The sequence below is a fragment of the Phocoena sinus genome, chromosome 3 (genome assembly GCF_008692025.1).
Source record: "Phocoena sinus isolate mPhoSin1 chromosome 3, mPhoSin1.pri, whole genome shotgun sequence".
In the NCBI taxonomy this organism is placed as follows: Eukaryota; Metazoa; Chordata; class Mammalia; order Artiodactyla; family Phocoenidae; genus Phocoena; species Phocoena sinus.
Genome location: NC_045765.1, coordinates 66,026,352 through 66,041,831, shown reverse-complemented (window position 1 = coordinate 66,041,831; position 15,480 = coordinate 66,026,352). Strand labels below are relative to the sequence as shown.

Here is a 15,480-nt window from a genome sequence, read left to right as displayed (position 1 = left end):
AGAAACCAAATTTAGAACAGACACTGGAAAGCTTTTTTTTTTTTTCTATTCTGAAAACCATTTGTGTGTAGCAGGACCAAGCAGACAAGGGTGAAGAATTAAATCGCTAGGTTGCTGGAGAAAGAGTTAGCTGACATAACTGGCATTTGGAGAAGCTGGCTTTTTAAGATGTGAATTAGTTTTGTTAGGCTAAATGCATTTATTCCTTCAAAAACATCTTGTGTAATGATTTATTCGTCACAACATTTTACGTGCATGTCCTCAATCAGCCCATGGAACAGTTTAGCAGAATATTGCAGGAAAAGCAAAGGATAACAGCATGGAAAGAAACAATTAAAGTGGCTGACAGCATTTAATTTATCTCTTTTACTTAGCTGGGCTATATCCAGGCTTCTTGGGGCCGTTGGGCATAATCCTCGGGGATCATGAATGGTTCTTACTACAGTTTTCCTTGGTCCTTTGTGAAATGTAAAAGTTTACCTCCTGGGCAGAGCAGACGCCAACGTGTGCTTCAGAAACAAAGAGGCCTGGCTGTGGTTTCCCTCTCCTGGGATGGGGTCCAGTGTGCCCAACCCAACTCCATCCTGTCTAAACCAGAAAGATGGGGAGTATGTAAGAAATAATGAATCAAAGTGGCAAAGCTCTTGTGAACGGCAGACCTAAATTGGCTTAGATATTCATGGTAATAGAGGGCACCAGAGGTGGGACTGAGAAAAACTCAGTTCCTTCTTCTTGACATCATTAAAGCAGTTGTACTCTAGGTCCTATGCTTGGAGAGTTCCACAGTTCTAATCCTCATAATAATCCTAGGAGTACGGTAGATATTAGCATTCTTAAGATGAAAGCAACAACTTGTTCTAACAATTAAAGTAACTGATTGAAAGGAGAGCTCAGAGAATTTTGGGAAAACTGAAGAATCAGGCTTAGAAAGAAGATAGAAGGGAATAGTTCCTGGGATCTAGATTGCTGGAACTGACCCACACTGTCATTGGGGTACTGTTTGGATGAATGCAAGAGCTATTATCTGCTCTTGCATTATTCTGGTCAAGTCTCAAGTTTCGTGGAGAGAGAATCTAATGGGGGCAAGTGGAAACCCTTAAAGTCCTAATATGACTGTATGCGATGGTGGCTGGGTAGTTACCCAAAGTAAAGTTGGTATGTTGTCACAAAGCACCGGGAAGGGATGCTGGAAAGGCAAAAAATGCAGATGTGCCACAAACGGAAACTTAGAAAACTTAACATAACTTGACTAATACCACCCAGTGAATGAGTGGCAGCCAGGATCAGTTCTTTTTTTGCCTCAAAGGCTACCCTTTTCCCACTCTGCCATGCTATGTCTCAGATATACAGGTGGGACAAGGATCATGCAAACCATTTATTTTGTCATTGTTTGCAACAAAGTGACTCAAGTGAAGGAAGAGATGAAGATTGGAGGGTGTGGTGAGTAGATATGGGTGGCAAAGGAGATTTGATTTTCTTTTTAACATCTTTATTGGAGTATAACTGCTTTACAATGGTGTGTTAGTTTCTGCTTTATAACAAAGTGAATCAGCTATACGTATACATATATCCCCATATCTCCTCCCTCTTGAGTCTCCCTCCCACCCTTCCTATCCCTGGGACAAAGTGAGAGAGTGGCATGGACTTATAAATACTACCAAATGTAAAACGGATAGCTAGCAGGAAGCAGCCGCATAGAAGATTTGATTTTGTTAGCAAAAGATTTTCACGATACTTCTCTTAAATACCTTCCTATCTAGGTATCTTTGATACTCCTCTCTTCTGGTCTTTATCACTTCTCCTTTCTCTTTCTCCCAGATGCTCTGTAAAGCTCCTCATATTCTATTTCCCAGGGCTTGGTCCTAGGTCCTCTCTTCTCCATCAACTCTCATCCATACACCAATGACCATCACTAGCTCTTGACTAAAGGATAAAGTCCAAATGGCTCAGCAAGTCCTTCAGGGTTCCTCATGTCTAAGCCCCATACTACCTAATGATCTTCTCTTTTGTTCTCTATGGTACCATAATTCAAGACCCATTAGCCTGTCTTTTCTTTGTGTTCCAATAGGCCATCCACACTATCACTTCCAAGGTTTGTTTATCTTATTCTATACTCGAGGAAATCCTTCCAACTTTCTACCTTGTATCCAAATCTGCCTCATTCTACAAGGTCCAGTTCAATTCTCACCATCTCCAAAAGACCATCTCCAGTAGCTCTACATTTCAATGGCCACTTACTTTTTCAAGGCAAAGTCTGGGGGACTTTCCAGGTGGTCCAGTGGTTGAGACTTCGCCTTCCAGTGCCGGGGGTGCAGGTTCAATCCCTGGTCCGGGAGCTAAGATGTCACCCACATGCCTCACGGCCAAAAAACCAAAACATAAAACAGAAGCAATATTGTAACAAATTCAATAAAGACTTAAAAAAAAAAAAAGTCTGGGGCATTTGTCTGGGCCCTTAACCACATACCACTTCATAATCTTATGTGGTTATCTTGTTTCCCTGAATTGACTGTAGGTTTTTGGAGGGAAAATCTTTTTAGGACTGGGTAATAACTACCCAACAAATATTCACATAATCAGTTTGCTTCAAAAACAAGAGGTGTGTAATCTGTGTCTTACGAAAAGAAGTTATTGGGCCTCTTCTCCCACCCATGACACTACAGAAGCAACAGTAGCTTCAGTTCAGGTTAGGACGGGGGTGTCCCCTCATGTGACAAATCCAAATTATAGTCAGCCTTCCCAAAGAGCTTTCAATCTACTATCATCTTGGGTTAGATCTATGAGGCTCCCTAGGAAGGTGCAGAAAAGCAGCATAAATCAAGAAAGTCCTCCAGAGAGAAGGGAAGATGCCTCCAGAGTGACCTCCAGAAATCAGTCCAGATGATGTCCAGTGAAATCATTACTGTGAAACCACCCATTCCTTGGACGAGGCCCAGCTCCCCAGGTGGTCCGTGGTGTTCTGTGGCCATCCACTACTACCCAAGGCGGTAGATCCTATGGAGAGTCTTAGAATCCTCTCCCTCCTTTCATTTACTCATTGACTACTTTCAGGCCTTGGCTCTGTGAATTACCAGAACGACTAAGGTACAGATTCATCTCACATTGAGTTCCTAGGTGCTGATACATGATGGGTCTTAGACTCTGTCTCAGGCCTTACATTCATGAACGCACAAGCCCGAGGCTCTAATTTCATCCCTGCATGAATGGGTTCCCTCAGTACAGGGGTGCTGGGGTGTGGAAGGAAGGCGGTAAACCCAGGAGCAGAAACCTAGGCAGCTTGAGCAGGCCAAGGCGCTGCTTTTTTGACGTTTCTCAGGAATTGGCCATTCACAGCCTTCACTGCTATTTCATTAATGGAACTCACACATGTAGCAGTAGTTGTCTGGGGAAGGCTAGTAGTGCTAACTTTCCCTACGGTTTGCTCTCAAAATCGTGTAAAGCGTTTTCCTGTTTTCCTTTGGAAAATGTCTACACTACATCCTGACATTTCATCTGCAGCCCTAACGGGGGTGACTAATATGAGCTGTTGGTTCTTGGCTCTTTCAAAAGTAAGCCAGCTTAATCTAGTAATATCTTTCTTAGGCTCACAGGAAAAGAAAAAACATGACAATTAAGCAACACAAGCAACTAGTGTGCTTTCCTTAAGTGTTCTTACTGAAACAAAAGTGTATGTGGTTTTTTTGGTTTGTTTTTTTAATGTTTTGAAGGTCTGGTTTAAATAAAATATTTAACCCTTTGAAAGTCAGAGCTCTAGCGTGCTTTTAAAGCAGTGCGTGATTTAAGTGGGGTCTACTCTGTGGCAGCTAGTATCTTGGCATTCTAGTGTGTATACAAACCTCTGGTCTACAGGAGGTTGGGTGCAGTTACACAGAGGGTGGGGTGGACAAAACAAAAAGCAGTGCTTGAATCGTGCTTGGAAAACATTTTTGGATTCAATGTGAGCCAAAACCATGGGAACTGGCCTATATCCTTAGGGTTTAAAAGAGATCCAAGTAGGCTGACCATGTAGTGGAAGTATGAGTAATACCAGACTACAACCGTGCAGCCAGGGTTCTGGTCTCACCTAGGTGGAAACTAGCAGTACAATTAGCTCAGTTACGACTCTGGGCCTCAGTTTCCTCACATGTACATATGGGTAGGTTTCCAAAGGCCTCTGTAGCTCTGACTTTCCATGGCACTACATCATTCTAAAAATGATTATTAGATGTCTGTGTTCTCCTTCAGGTTTGGTTTCCTAGGCATCTGTAGCTAGGAGGGCTCTGGCTGTGCTGGTGGCCTGAACTTCCAGGGCTGTAGCTGGTGACTCCAGTAAGTGAAGAACACAGTGGAGATTGTAAACTCTCATGACCACACCAGGACTTCGCCCTAGAGGTACAGATCACTTAGGAGACACGTCCTGGGTGCTAGTTATCCCATACAGTTCAGTGGGAAGGTTGTAATTTCAGGGCCACACTTGGGAAGGAGTTTTGTGTGACTATGGGGGTGCATTCTACCCCATATTGTGGCTGTAGGCACGGTGGGAGGAGGAAGAGGAAGAAGAACAGCTGACAGTTACTGCGTGCTTGCTGTGTGCTCAGCCCTCCGCTGACTGCGCTGCCCGGACCATCTCACTCTATTTTCTCAGTCACACTGCAGGGAAGCATCATCCTAGGAAAGAGACCAAGGCTCAGGGACATTGTGTAGCTTGTTGGATTGAGTCCTTCCTTTTAACTCCTCTTTCGTTTACAACTAATTGGACATGAATAAAGTGCCTTGCACATCACACCAGGACACCCAGGAGGCTTCTACCCACCTGTCCATCCAAAAGTGGGGCAGATAGGATCTCAGAGCGGGCAGCATATCCAAGGCAGTCGGTGAGCTTGTCCTATCCTCCACTTGCTAAACTCAGGCCGGCCTGATCTGAAAATCTCTTTCTTTTACCTGCAAAGTGATACCGTCTCAGTGGCTAAAATGCTGAATTCAGTGAGCTGCTCATTGTGTTTCAGGACTCTCGCTCTGTACATCAAATGGATCTTCAAAGAGAACGAAGGTCAGGAACACGTACTTCTTATTAAGCAAGAAAACCATGGCTTTGTATTTATTTGAGAAAGCTATCATGCTAAAAAAAAAATAAAATAAAATAGAACCATAAGCTAGATATCAAAGGCAGGCTTGGCTGAGATTGCAAAACAGCTGTCACCTTCACTTCCTGTGGGGTGTTAATGAATCACCATCTTTCCTGTCTCTTTAGAAGTAACGATTCCTAAAGTTTCCCTTTTATTTTTTTAAAAAACATGGGCTATATTTAACCTTTCCCAATGGATTTGTCTTTGTCTTTAAACAGTTTCCAGTAATCCCCTCAAGGTCCCAAAGATGTGTGATTTAGACTCTTTCCAAAGTCTTTGGAGCATGAAAGAAAGTGGCTGTTTGAATAAATTATGTACTTTCATTCTCTTGTGGACTATTGTAAATTAGAAGTTCAAATGAGCCACAAGCAGCATGGAAAGAAGTGAACAGAATTGATTCTTTCAAAGAGAAGGGAAATTTTCAGATTTCCAGCCTATTCTTGAGAAACATGAATATTTCTGAACTACTTATCTATCGAACCATGTGAAATTACCATTTTGTAAGTCAAACATGGCCAAATATTGGCAATTCCTCACGGTCCAATTTAACATATGAATTGACTCATTTCCCTTGAAGCATCAAGGATATGAACCAAAAGGTCTGTAGGTCTCAAACTGATGCTCTGTAAATTTTAGTTGTGTTCCCCACTCTCTACCATAAGCATTTATTCTTGAACCAAGAAGGCAAACCAAAACCTTAGAAGGGACGGATCTATGAATTATCCTGTTTGATATTCCTAGATAATGAAATAGGGGAGATGTTAGAATTTAGAGTAAAATCATTATATATTACCTTAAATTATTTTCACTGTTCATGTGCAAATGTAACCAACCTTCACCTACCACAAATAAGGAACAAAATAAAAAGTACTAAACGGGCCTAAATTTTTTTTTTTTTTTTTTTTTTTGTGGTACGCGGGCCTCTCACTGCCGTGGCCTCTCCCGTTGCGGAGCACAGGCTCCGGACGTGCAGGCTCAGCGGCCATGGCTCACGGGCCCAGACGCTCCGTGGCACGTGGGATCTTCCCGGACCGGGGCACGAACCCGTGTCCCCTGCATCAGCAGGCAGACTCTCAACCACTTCGCCACCAGGGAAGCCCCAGGCCTAAATTTTTAAAAGCTCCAAATCTAAATGCTAGTGGAAAAGGAATTCATGTCAGCTGAAGACCAAATTATTGCTTATTATTTTACTATTACATGTACCTGCTGGACTTGGTTTATATGTCTGGGCTTACATTATTAATTTAGTCTTGTGTGAAGTTTTCTGTAAGTTCGCCAAGGTAATTTCTGAGGGGACAGTTAATGAGAAAGACAAAATGGTACAGGATCTATCATTAGCATTTAGTTACCAGAGGCACAAACTAATCACAGCTGTGTCAGTGCTCACAATAACGGAGTTGCAATAAAGCTATCAGACGTGCCCAAAAAGGTTCTTCCTGGAAGGAGCATCTTGAAGTAGTCATTTCCTTCTAGTACATTCTTCTGTGTAAAGCACCTAATGATTTTTTTTTTTTTCTCTTCTGTGTAAAGCACCTAATGGTGTGGATTCTCAACTTCCTCCAGAGCAGGTTAAAGCTAAACTAAGAGTGCTGTTGCTCAACATTCAGAGTCAAGTTTGGTTCCAGGTAATTTCATATTACAGCACTCATGCTGTACCAGTAACAGATGCCAGATGAAACTGAAGACGCATGTTAAGTTTTAAAGGATGCCTCAAGGCAAATACTTCCCTTATTCCATGCAGCTAATTTCTGGTTGGCTAAGAACAGCATTAAGATCAGTCATAACATTTCCTTGTTTTCTTATTCCTTGGATGAAAAATTTCAGCACACACATTCTCAAACTTTGTGTGGAATTAACTTCAGAGACGTGTCTGTTCTCATTTCAGCTGTGTATCAGAAGAGAGTCCCTGTTCAACGACTTCTCCTATCTATACACTTGTCCTGTGAGGACAGTGTACAACACCGCAAGAGACAGGAAGCTCTCTTCCTGTTATTTTTGGTGAAGGTGCCATTTGGACCGGGGTATGCCTGCTGCATACTTTTGACTAAAAACTCAAGTTCAGGAAAACCCTAAGAAGGAAGACTCTTTAAGAGAATGTTTCACTTCCTCACAGGTGTCTTAGGGTGCTTTAACACAATGGCACCCAAACCACAGGTGAGGATGAAGTGAAGAGATTCTGAGGTCTCTAGGAAGATGGGTCCTTGGAGGCTTAGAGTCTATGCAGAAGTGAACAACCAACTGCCTTGACTATGTCCTTCAATTTGGATATGACCTTACATTGTAATTGTCAGTTGGACACTCCTGCCTACTTTGTGTCACAGACTTGACAGCAGTCGCTTGTTTTCTTGTAAATGTGCCTGGCTTTCCTTCTGGTACTTTCATACAGGTCCCTGTAAGCAAAGCCCCCGGCCCCTCCCACAAACAAAACAGGGGTTGTAGTCCCATAAAACTCTCAGTCGGAAAGCTACCCCAAAATAAGCTTTATTGCAAGAAAAGTGTCATATTTGATACACAGACCTACGAAAACAAACAAAACCAAAAGCCATAAGTTTTTCCTCATAAACACTTGATTACAAATTTACACTGTTTGTTTTTTTAGTTATTAGAAAACAAAACAAAGTCCCAAACTGGATCTAACTGGTGACTAATCTTTGGTCAGCACAGGTGTGAGAGGAACAACCCAGAGCCTGCATGTGCTTTGGCCATTTCACATATGAGGTTTGGTCACTGGTCCAGGGACAGGTTCTTGGGTTGAGAAGAACGCGGGGACTTACTCTTATTAGCACATCCTGGTACAATATCTTTTTAAATGACTAAAGCAAACTAAACATCAATTCATTGTACAAACATCTTTCATACACAATAGGCTATGATAAAACGAGACATATGGTGTATAACTACAGTATTAATGAAAATTCTAAAAAAATTGGATTTAAAAAAAAAACAACATATATTCCTTGGCTGTACTGCATGATTTGTTTGCACATATGGCAATCCTGAAATAGCTTGAACATAATAAATGCACCATTAATCTAAGACAGCACCAAACACTACAGAACGCCAGGTGTTCCTTTCCGAAGGAACAGCAGTTCTTCAGCTGCCTACAGTACCACAAGTATGCAGCACGCCCTGGGTAAGAATGAGGTGTTGTGGGTAGCACATGTGCTTCCTTGAGGTTATGAGAAGGAAATACAGTACGGTTTGGCCTGCAACGCTACTGGTCTCACAAGCAGTCAAGGTATTTTGCTACAGTGGTTGTGTGCTTCATCTTCTGTTGCCTGGTGTGTCTGGTGATGTGAAATATCATCACAATGAGCTGCTCTGGCTTTGATCTCCTTTATAAAGGATCTAATGACACATTGATTACACTGCCCGTTCAGCTCTGTGAGGCTTCCTTTAAAATAATCAGATGTGTACCAGTTGGATGACTGGCAGAAAACCAACGGAAACACCTCTTGAATCTACTGAATTTTTTAAAAAGCACCTCTAAAAGAAATAGCTCAAATTTATAAATCTAAAGAAAAACAAGTGAGTTTCCCTTTTTGTTTACATAGTTTGTTCATTTCTCCATATATTACTGCATTAAAAATAAATAAACATCTATATTTTTTTTAATTAGCAACTATAGCAAAATACCCAAAGTGTTACAGACTGCTAACAGGAAAAAAAAAGCTCACATTATTTTTGTGCATTTAGTGCCATATGCTGATCTCTTGAATATTTAGGTTTTTTTTTTTTTTTAATATATTTTAAAGTGAAGTTATATAGAAAATACAGTAACCACGGTTGCCTCTGTACTCAAATCTTTGGCCACACCAGAGTCTAATTATCACTCCCTGTGAGGGTCAACATCCTAAAGTCTGAAACAGGGAGGAAAGAAATAAAAGTCTTTTTTTTTCCTCTTTAAAATTAGTCATTGATTTCTCAGAGGCTTCAGAAGGCTGGCTGTGCAGGGATTTGAGCCTGGAACAAAGTCTGCAAGGGGTTAATAGAGTTGAATCTGCAGCCTCATTCTGAGAGCCTCCCCGAGCTCCCCTAGGAGGTAGTCGTCCTCATTGCTGTCTTCCAGTTTCTTAAGCTCCTTTTTCTTGTAGAGAGGGATGCTAGTGACTTCCAGTGTGTATGTGCCAGGCACGAGCTTCCTCTTGGCCGTGTGCAAGTAGCTGAGCCCATTCCTTTGGTGGATGCGGAAGATGCCATCGTCATTCCCTTGGGAGATGACATAGCGGATGTGGTTGTTGAGTGGCTCAATGGCGGGCATGAGTTCTAGGATGTGCTCCTTAGAGCCAAGGCCGGAAAGGTTGAACTTCATTTTCACGGGGCTGTCCATGTCGACACTCTCCAGGCTGATCTGTTCAACCTGGAGAAAGAGCAGGAAACGATGTGGGAAGACCTTCGACAGCACAGGTAGATGACTCGAAAGGAGCCTGTTGTCGGGGTGCAGCCACAAGGACGATGTGTCTCTGCCCCTCTGCACTCTGCTTGTAACTTACTGTCAGCTGGGAGAAAAGGTCAATTCCACAGAGTATGCCCTGTAAATCTTTACGACTTCTCACTCAGCCTTATCCAGGTAAAGTTTCAGGTCTGGGCCTATGGGGAGCACTCACATTTCAAGTTTTCTTTGTTGAGTTTATGGAATATCATGCTTACTAATAATAAACAAGAGACAATTTAGGAAATGACTGTAATTTTTTTTTTTTCCTGGAGTTAAAACGAGAAGTGCAGCTGTTATCTAACAGCAGGGACTGTCCCCAGAGGGCTCTTCACTCTGAAGGCCCAGGTTGATTTTATGGTCACAAACCGTGAGTGAGTGTCTTTGCTGGGAGCTGTTAGTGCAGAGGGAGGGAACTGCAGAGTCGTCAGGGCTCAGGTTTGAACCAGCTTTGGTAAAAAGCCAATGGGGCATGGCCCAGATGAACCAAGTCTCCCTCAGTCAGCGGTATGGGAGGTTTAGGAATGATATTTCAGTAAGACAGGCAAAAAAAAAAAAAAATCAATGCATTGAGTGGGCACCTGCCAAAAACTTGAGAAAAGTGGTGCAGAAGTGCCCCCATCAGTGTGCAGACAAAATCCTGTCCCCAGAACTACGATGGGAAGGTTTTATGAGCAGAATTTCTGGATTTGTAGTTTGGGATACTTGATGAATATCTCAGTTGCCATACTTAAATATCAGTTAGACACCTCAGTCTCCGCAAGGTAAATGTAATGCTGGCCTATTTATTATTATAAAATAGAACCAGAGACTTTTTGGCTAGCGAAGTCTTATCTAGTCTTACAAATAAGTTTCTGAGGCCCAGAAAACTGAAACAAATTGCCCAATTCACACAGCCAGTGAGTTGAAGACTAGGTTTTTTGATGGGGAATTCTGCAGTAACACTAACTGACAAGGATGGTACTCTCCCTGATGTCTGGGGGAAAACATCTCCAGATACTGGGTACTATTCGGAGAACACGTACGATGCTTATGCCAGGCACCATTCCAGGAGCTTCACAGTAATCACTCAATCTTCTTGTCAGCCTTCAGAGGTAATTATTTTTATTCCCATTTCACAGGTGAAGAAATTGAGGTAGAGAGAGGTTAAGTAAAATGGCCCATGTAACATGGGTAGTAAGTAGGGAGGATCAGGGAACATATTCAAAATCATGAAGTCTGTGGCCTGCCCCTTTAACCACTCTGCTAACTACTATGAACAGCAAAGACATAGCAGCAGCAGGCAGTTCAGATCTTCAGCTCCTTACAAAATACAAGTTATGTGGAGATAAACTCTTTATGGGAGGAACACCTGTCTTATAAATATTACAATATAAGACCAAGTTGGCTTACCTACTGAAAATTAAAATCAGCCCAGTGCACTACATATGTATACAACAGAACTGGACAGATTCAAAATAATTTTGGTTTTTGAATCATTTCAAAATAGCTATTTCCTAGAAGGCCATATTATTGCCTTCTGGCACAAATCAAAAAAATGAAAACATATGATCTGAAACTGTGAATCTTAAAGTCCCCCAGTCCTTGTGTTTTGAGCTAAAAATGCCTCTAATTTTAATTTACTTGTCTCTGCCATAGTGTGTCCATGAATTTAGCCAATAAATTTCATGACAGTTTTAGCTTCACTGAGGCTGAAACCTACATAAAAGTTTACTGCAAAATATACGTGACTCCATATGGATAAAATCTGGTGACAAAACAAAGTGAGGTTACTCACAGCAGTGGGTTTGGGTTCATAAACACTTCTCTTCTGTCTGCTGTCTTTCTTAGAGTAGCCGTTGATTTTGCACTCATAGCATGCTTCCGGGGACAGAGCGTTCTCTTCATCCACTTCTGCATCCATTGACAGGTACTGCCCTTTGTTAAATCCCATTCCTGAGACACAGTGGCTATTTGCAATAGGATGCAAGGTGATGTTAGACTTCATTATAATGTTGACTACTGTTTTCCAGAGGTAGAGCAGAGATTTTTCCAAAATAAGAAACCCACAAAGCAAACCCTAAGATCATAAATATAAAAACCTAATAGTCTTGGTAACTCTTTTCTTCAACACTTAATACATGAGATTCTCCTTTATTCTGAACAGCAAAATTCTTCTAAGAGTGAGCCCCAAGTTTCCCCAATTTTCTATCCTAATTAGACTGAAGCACTATGTGTAGTTAAATCAGGAAGATAAAAATTAAGTATGAATTTCCAAAGAGAGTGCCAGAAGTTCTTTTTTTTTTTTGCAGTACGCGGGCCTCTCACTGTTGTGGCTTCTCCCGTTGTGGAGCACAGGCTCTGGACGCGCGCAGGCTCAGTGGCCATGCCTCATGGGCCTAGCCGCTTCACGGCATGTGGGATCTTCCCGGACCAGGGCACAAACCCGTGTCCCCTGCATCGGCAGGCAGACTCTCAACCACTGCGCCACCAGGGAAGCCCCAGAAGTTCTTTTGATTCAAAAGCCTGAAGCCTATGTTTGCTGCTCACAACAAAGCTCTCTGCTTTACCAACTGAGATTTCTGAACTCCAATTCTGGTTAGTGAAAGACTCAGCGAGCTGGCTCTAAATGACCCTTGTCTACACCACGACTTTTGTTTCAAGCATTATTATGTAACCACAGTGGACATACTAGTCCACGACCCTCAGCGTCTGACTCACACACTGCTCCTTCTGAGGAGGGTGACCCTGACTGACTCCTAAACTCTTATCTTCTATGCTGTTGAGCACTGACTTCCTTGAAGGAAGGATGCAGGTGGCCAGAACCTCATCTGCAGCTGATAGGACTTGAGACAGCTGCACTTGGGAAAGTGCGACTAGCTGGAGGGAACCCAGCCTTGAGGAGACAGTGTCACACCAACCAGGCGCATCCTCTCTGTGCAACAAAAAACCAGATGAGCAAAGAGAGAAACAACTCCTTCCTCAGGGAGCATGGAGCTAGCACCTGCCAAAATTCACAGAAGAATCTGGGGTGAAGCCATTTCCATTTGTACTTAACTCAGGTGTCTCTGACAACACGTGAGCCACAGCATTTTTAGACAACTGCTTGTCTCTGGCCTTGAGGGATCCAACTGAATCCACTCAGGCCATTTTAAGAGGCAAGAGAGTGATACCTGTACACACATTTGAGTCTTATGCTCACCACAAAGGAGGTAATCCACATGCCTTCTTCCATGTGCTTCCTCCTCCCATTCCCTAAGTGCCCTGATCAATGCTTTTCCCCTGTGGGCTTTTAATCACCATGAACTTCCCCCCCCACCCCAGTGCCGGGTGGCCAGGTGGCCTGAACACAGGGAGGGCAGCCTGAGCTGGACCACGCTCGCCTTCCTGTGTGCGGGGAGGTGGAGGGCCTTACCCCTGTCCCACTCTGTAGTAGCCAGGTGGGCAGCCGCAGAGGTAGCCCCCTTCCGTGTTGGAGCAGCCGTAATTGCACGGGTTCTTGGAAGACGAGCACTCGTTTACATCGTGGCAGGCACTGGAGAACTGGTCGAAGGAGAACCCAGAAGGGCAGGCGCACTTGTAGCTCCCCAGGGTGTTGTAGCAGGAAGCAGAGCCACAGGCATTTGGATTGGAGCACTCATTCTCATCTATGAACATAAAGCAAGAGACCCTTACAAGGGGTAGGGGCAGTGGGGCAAAGAAGAGCCTGAGTTTCAAAGTACCTACAATTTTACAGGGGAAATAGCTCTAGAACCGTATTTTTTAAATGTTTACCCTGATGATCGATTTGCAAAGCCTATGAAATTAAAAAAAACACAAAACCCAACAAATCCCCCTAAATTATGACTTAAAACCTTGCCCCGCCCTTTTATATTCTGTTTGTACTAGGTTTTTTGGAATACCCTGGCAGCCTCTGGGGACAGATATTTGCAGTTTGACTACTGAAGAACTCTTCTATTCTATTATCAGAAGGTTACTTCAAAAGGCTACACTTCAGATAGATTCACAGAGACAGAAAGCAGATTGCTAATTGCCAGGAGTTGCAGGGAGGGAGAAATGGAGAATGACTTCTAATGGGTATGGGGTTTCTTTCTAGGGGGATGAAGATGTTGTGGTGTTGACGTTTGCACACTGCTGTGAGAATATACTAAAAACCACTGAACTGTACATTTTAGAAGGTGAATTTTATGGTATGTGAATTATATGTCAATTTTTTAAAAGCCTCTATTTATATCTGTATTTTTATCCATTCTCCCAGCAATTCCCAAAGCCTTCACTATATATGGAAAGAAAAGCAGATAAAAAATTTAAATACCTTAAATGAAAATAACTGAAATAAACATTATTTAATTGAACATTCTGAACCAATAACCTTGTACATTTTTAACACTTGAGAATGCATCAAGTGCAGACTTTGCCTTCTGACATGGGTTTGCACCAAGCCATCAGCTGACATAGGTTTTACTAGTTTAATGACTCACATTATACCATAAATGCCTGACAGCAAGATAATTACAGGTTGATACTTTCAGCTGCTCTTATCATTTTTACAAAGTCAAAGCTTGATTGTGCTTTTAACTTTGGAGACGACAATTTTGCTCTTAACTATCTGGTTGATACCTATTTTGTGGCTTGACCCCTGTTGGCTTTATTATAATCCAAATGTCACCCTGGGCACCAGTCACATTTGGTCTGTGGAATTCTTTCAAATTCTCATGACTGCACTGGAGCATAGTGTGTCTGTTTACCTAATACCTGACAAGTCTATGGTTCAGCCCATGTGGGGAAACAGGCCCATTTGCAATTAGGTGTACCCTTGGGACACAGCAGCTACAGGAAAGTGCTTATCTGCAGGAGCTCAGAGAGATTACAGAAGATGCAGATACAGTCTCAGTGAAGAGGCCTCTCACACAGGAAATTAAACTTCATTAGCTATGGCGCAGAGGTTATTGAGAGGGCTGATGTTATTAGGCACATTTCTGTACCGTGATTATAGTTTCAGAATTAAACCAAACTGCCAAATGTAGAATTCTTAATTACTGGATATGAAATGTGCTACGATTACCTAATATGTACAAATTCTTAGCCTTCATTTCATGGGGAGAAAGTATATGAATAAATTCTTAATAACCAGGCTACCTATGACATAAATATAACTATTTTATTTCTACATATGAAAGACTTGGAATTCTGCCTCAAAGGCTCATCTGCTTTTATAATTAAATCTGACATTTATATGTGGTGTTTCTCTCCTAATGGAGAATGTGAGTTAGGTTATAATTTAACAAAATGATCCTGCTATGAATATAGTATTCGACACTGTGTTAGGTAGAAAAATTACCAGGTAAAACTAGTTAGTTGAATAAATTGCTTTTAAACATACCACTGACACGAACATTTCTAAGTAGGTAAAATTTCTGGAAGCACCAGGATAGACTTCACGTTTATATGCTATAAACGTACATCACAGCATAATTCTATAGGCTTAGGTAATCTGACTTTGAAAATATGTTCCTGTTTGAGACCCACTTTGAGCTGACTCAAGCCTCGCTAAACCATGTTCAAGTTATTTTGAAAAGGACATACAAGGAACTAGAAGTTGCTGACACCACATAACCCAAAGCTTCATATACTTAGAAGTAACCATATGCAAATGTTAATAATATTCCCTTATTTTCAATTTGGAATAATCGTCATGCTTGCATATATTTGAGAATGTTACCTAAATCTGTACAGTCCACGTACCAGAATGTTATAAATGTTCTGTGGTAACTGGCTGGAAACTTCTGAAAGTATTCATTTGAATTAAAAACGTTTTTCATTATTAACACTTACAAGAACTGTCATTTTTCTTAAATTGGTAGTAGTATTAACAACATTGTAGGTTTACAATTTAATATTACTTAAGTTATCTGATGCACTAACATTTTTGTCTTTTTACAAGGGGACCCCACTTAAATCTGT

General features: G+C 41.9%; 1 protein-coding gene across 1 annotated transcript in view; it reads right to left on the bottom strand.

Moving 5' to 3' along the window:
• Positions 1–7,570: 7,570 nt before the first annotated feature.
• Positions 7,571–15,480, bottom strand: part of FBN2 (fibrillin 2) — a 247,569-nt gene continuing 239,659 nt past the window's right edge. The window contains exons 63-65 of the mRNA XM_032626668.1: positions 12,932–13,163; positions 11,315–11,486; positions 7,571–9,465 (exon numbers count right to left, since the gene is read on the bottom strand). Of these exons, the coding sequence (XP_032482559.1) occupies positions 9,091–9,465; positions 11,315–11,486; positions 12,932–13,163 (779 nt within the window). The 3' untranslated portion in view covers positions 7,571–9,090. The remainder of the gene's footprint in view (positions 9,466–11,314; positions 11,487–12,931; positions 13,164–15,480) is intronic.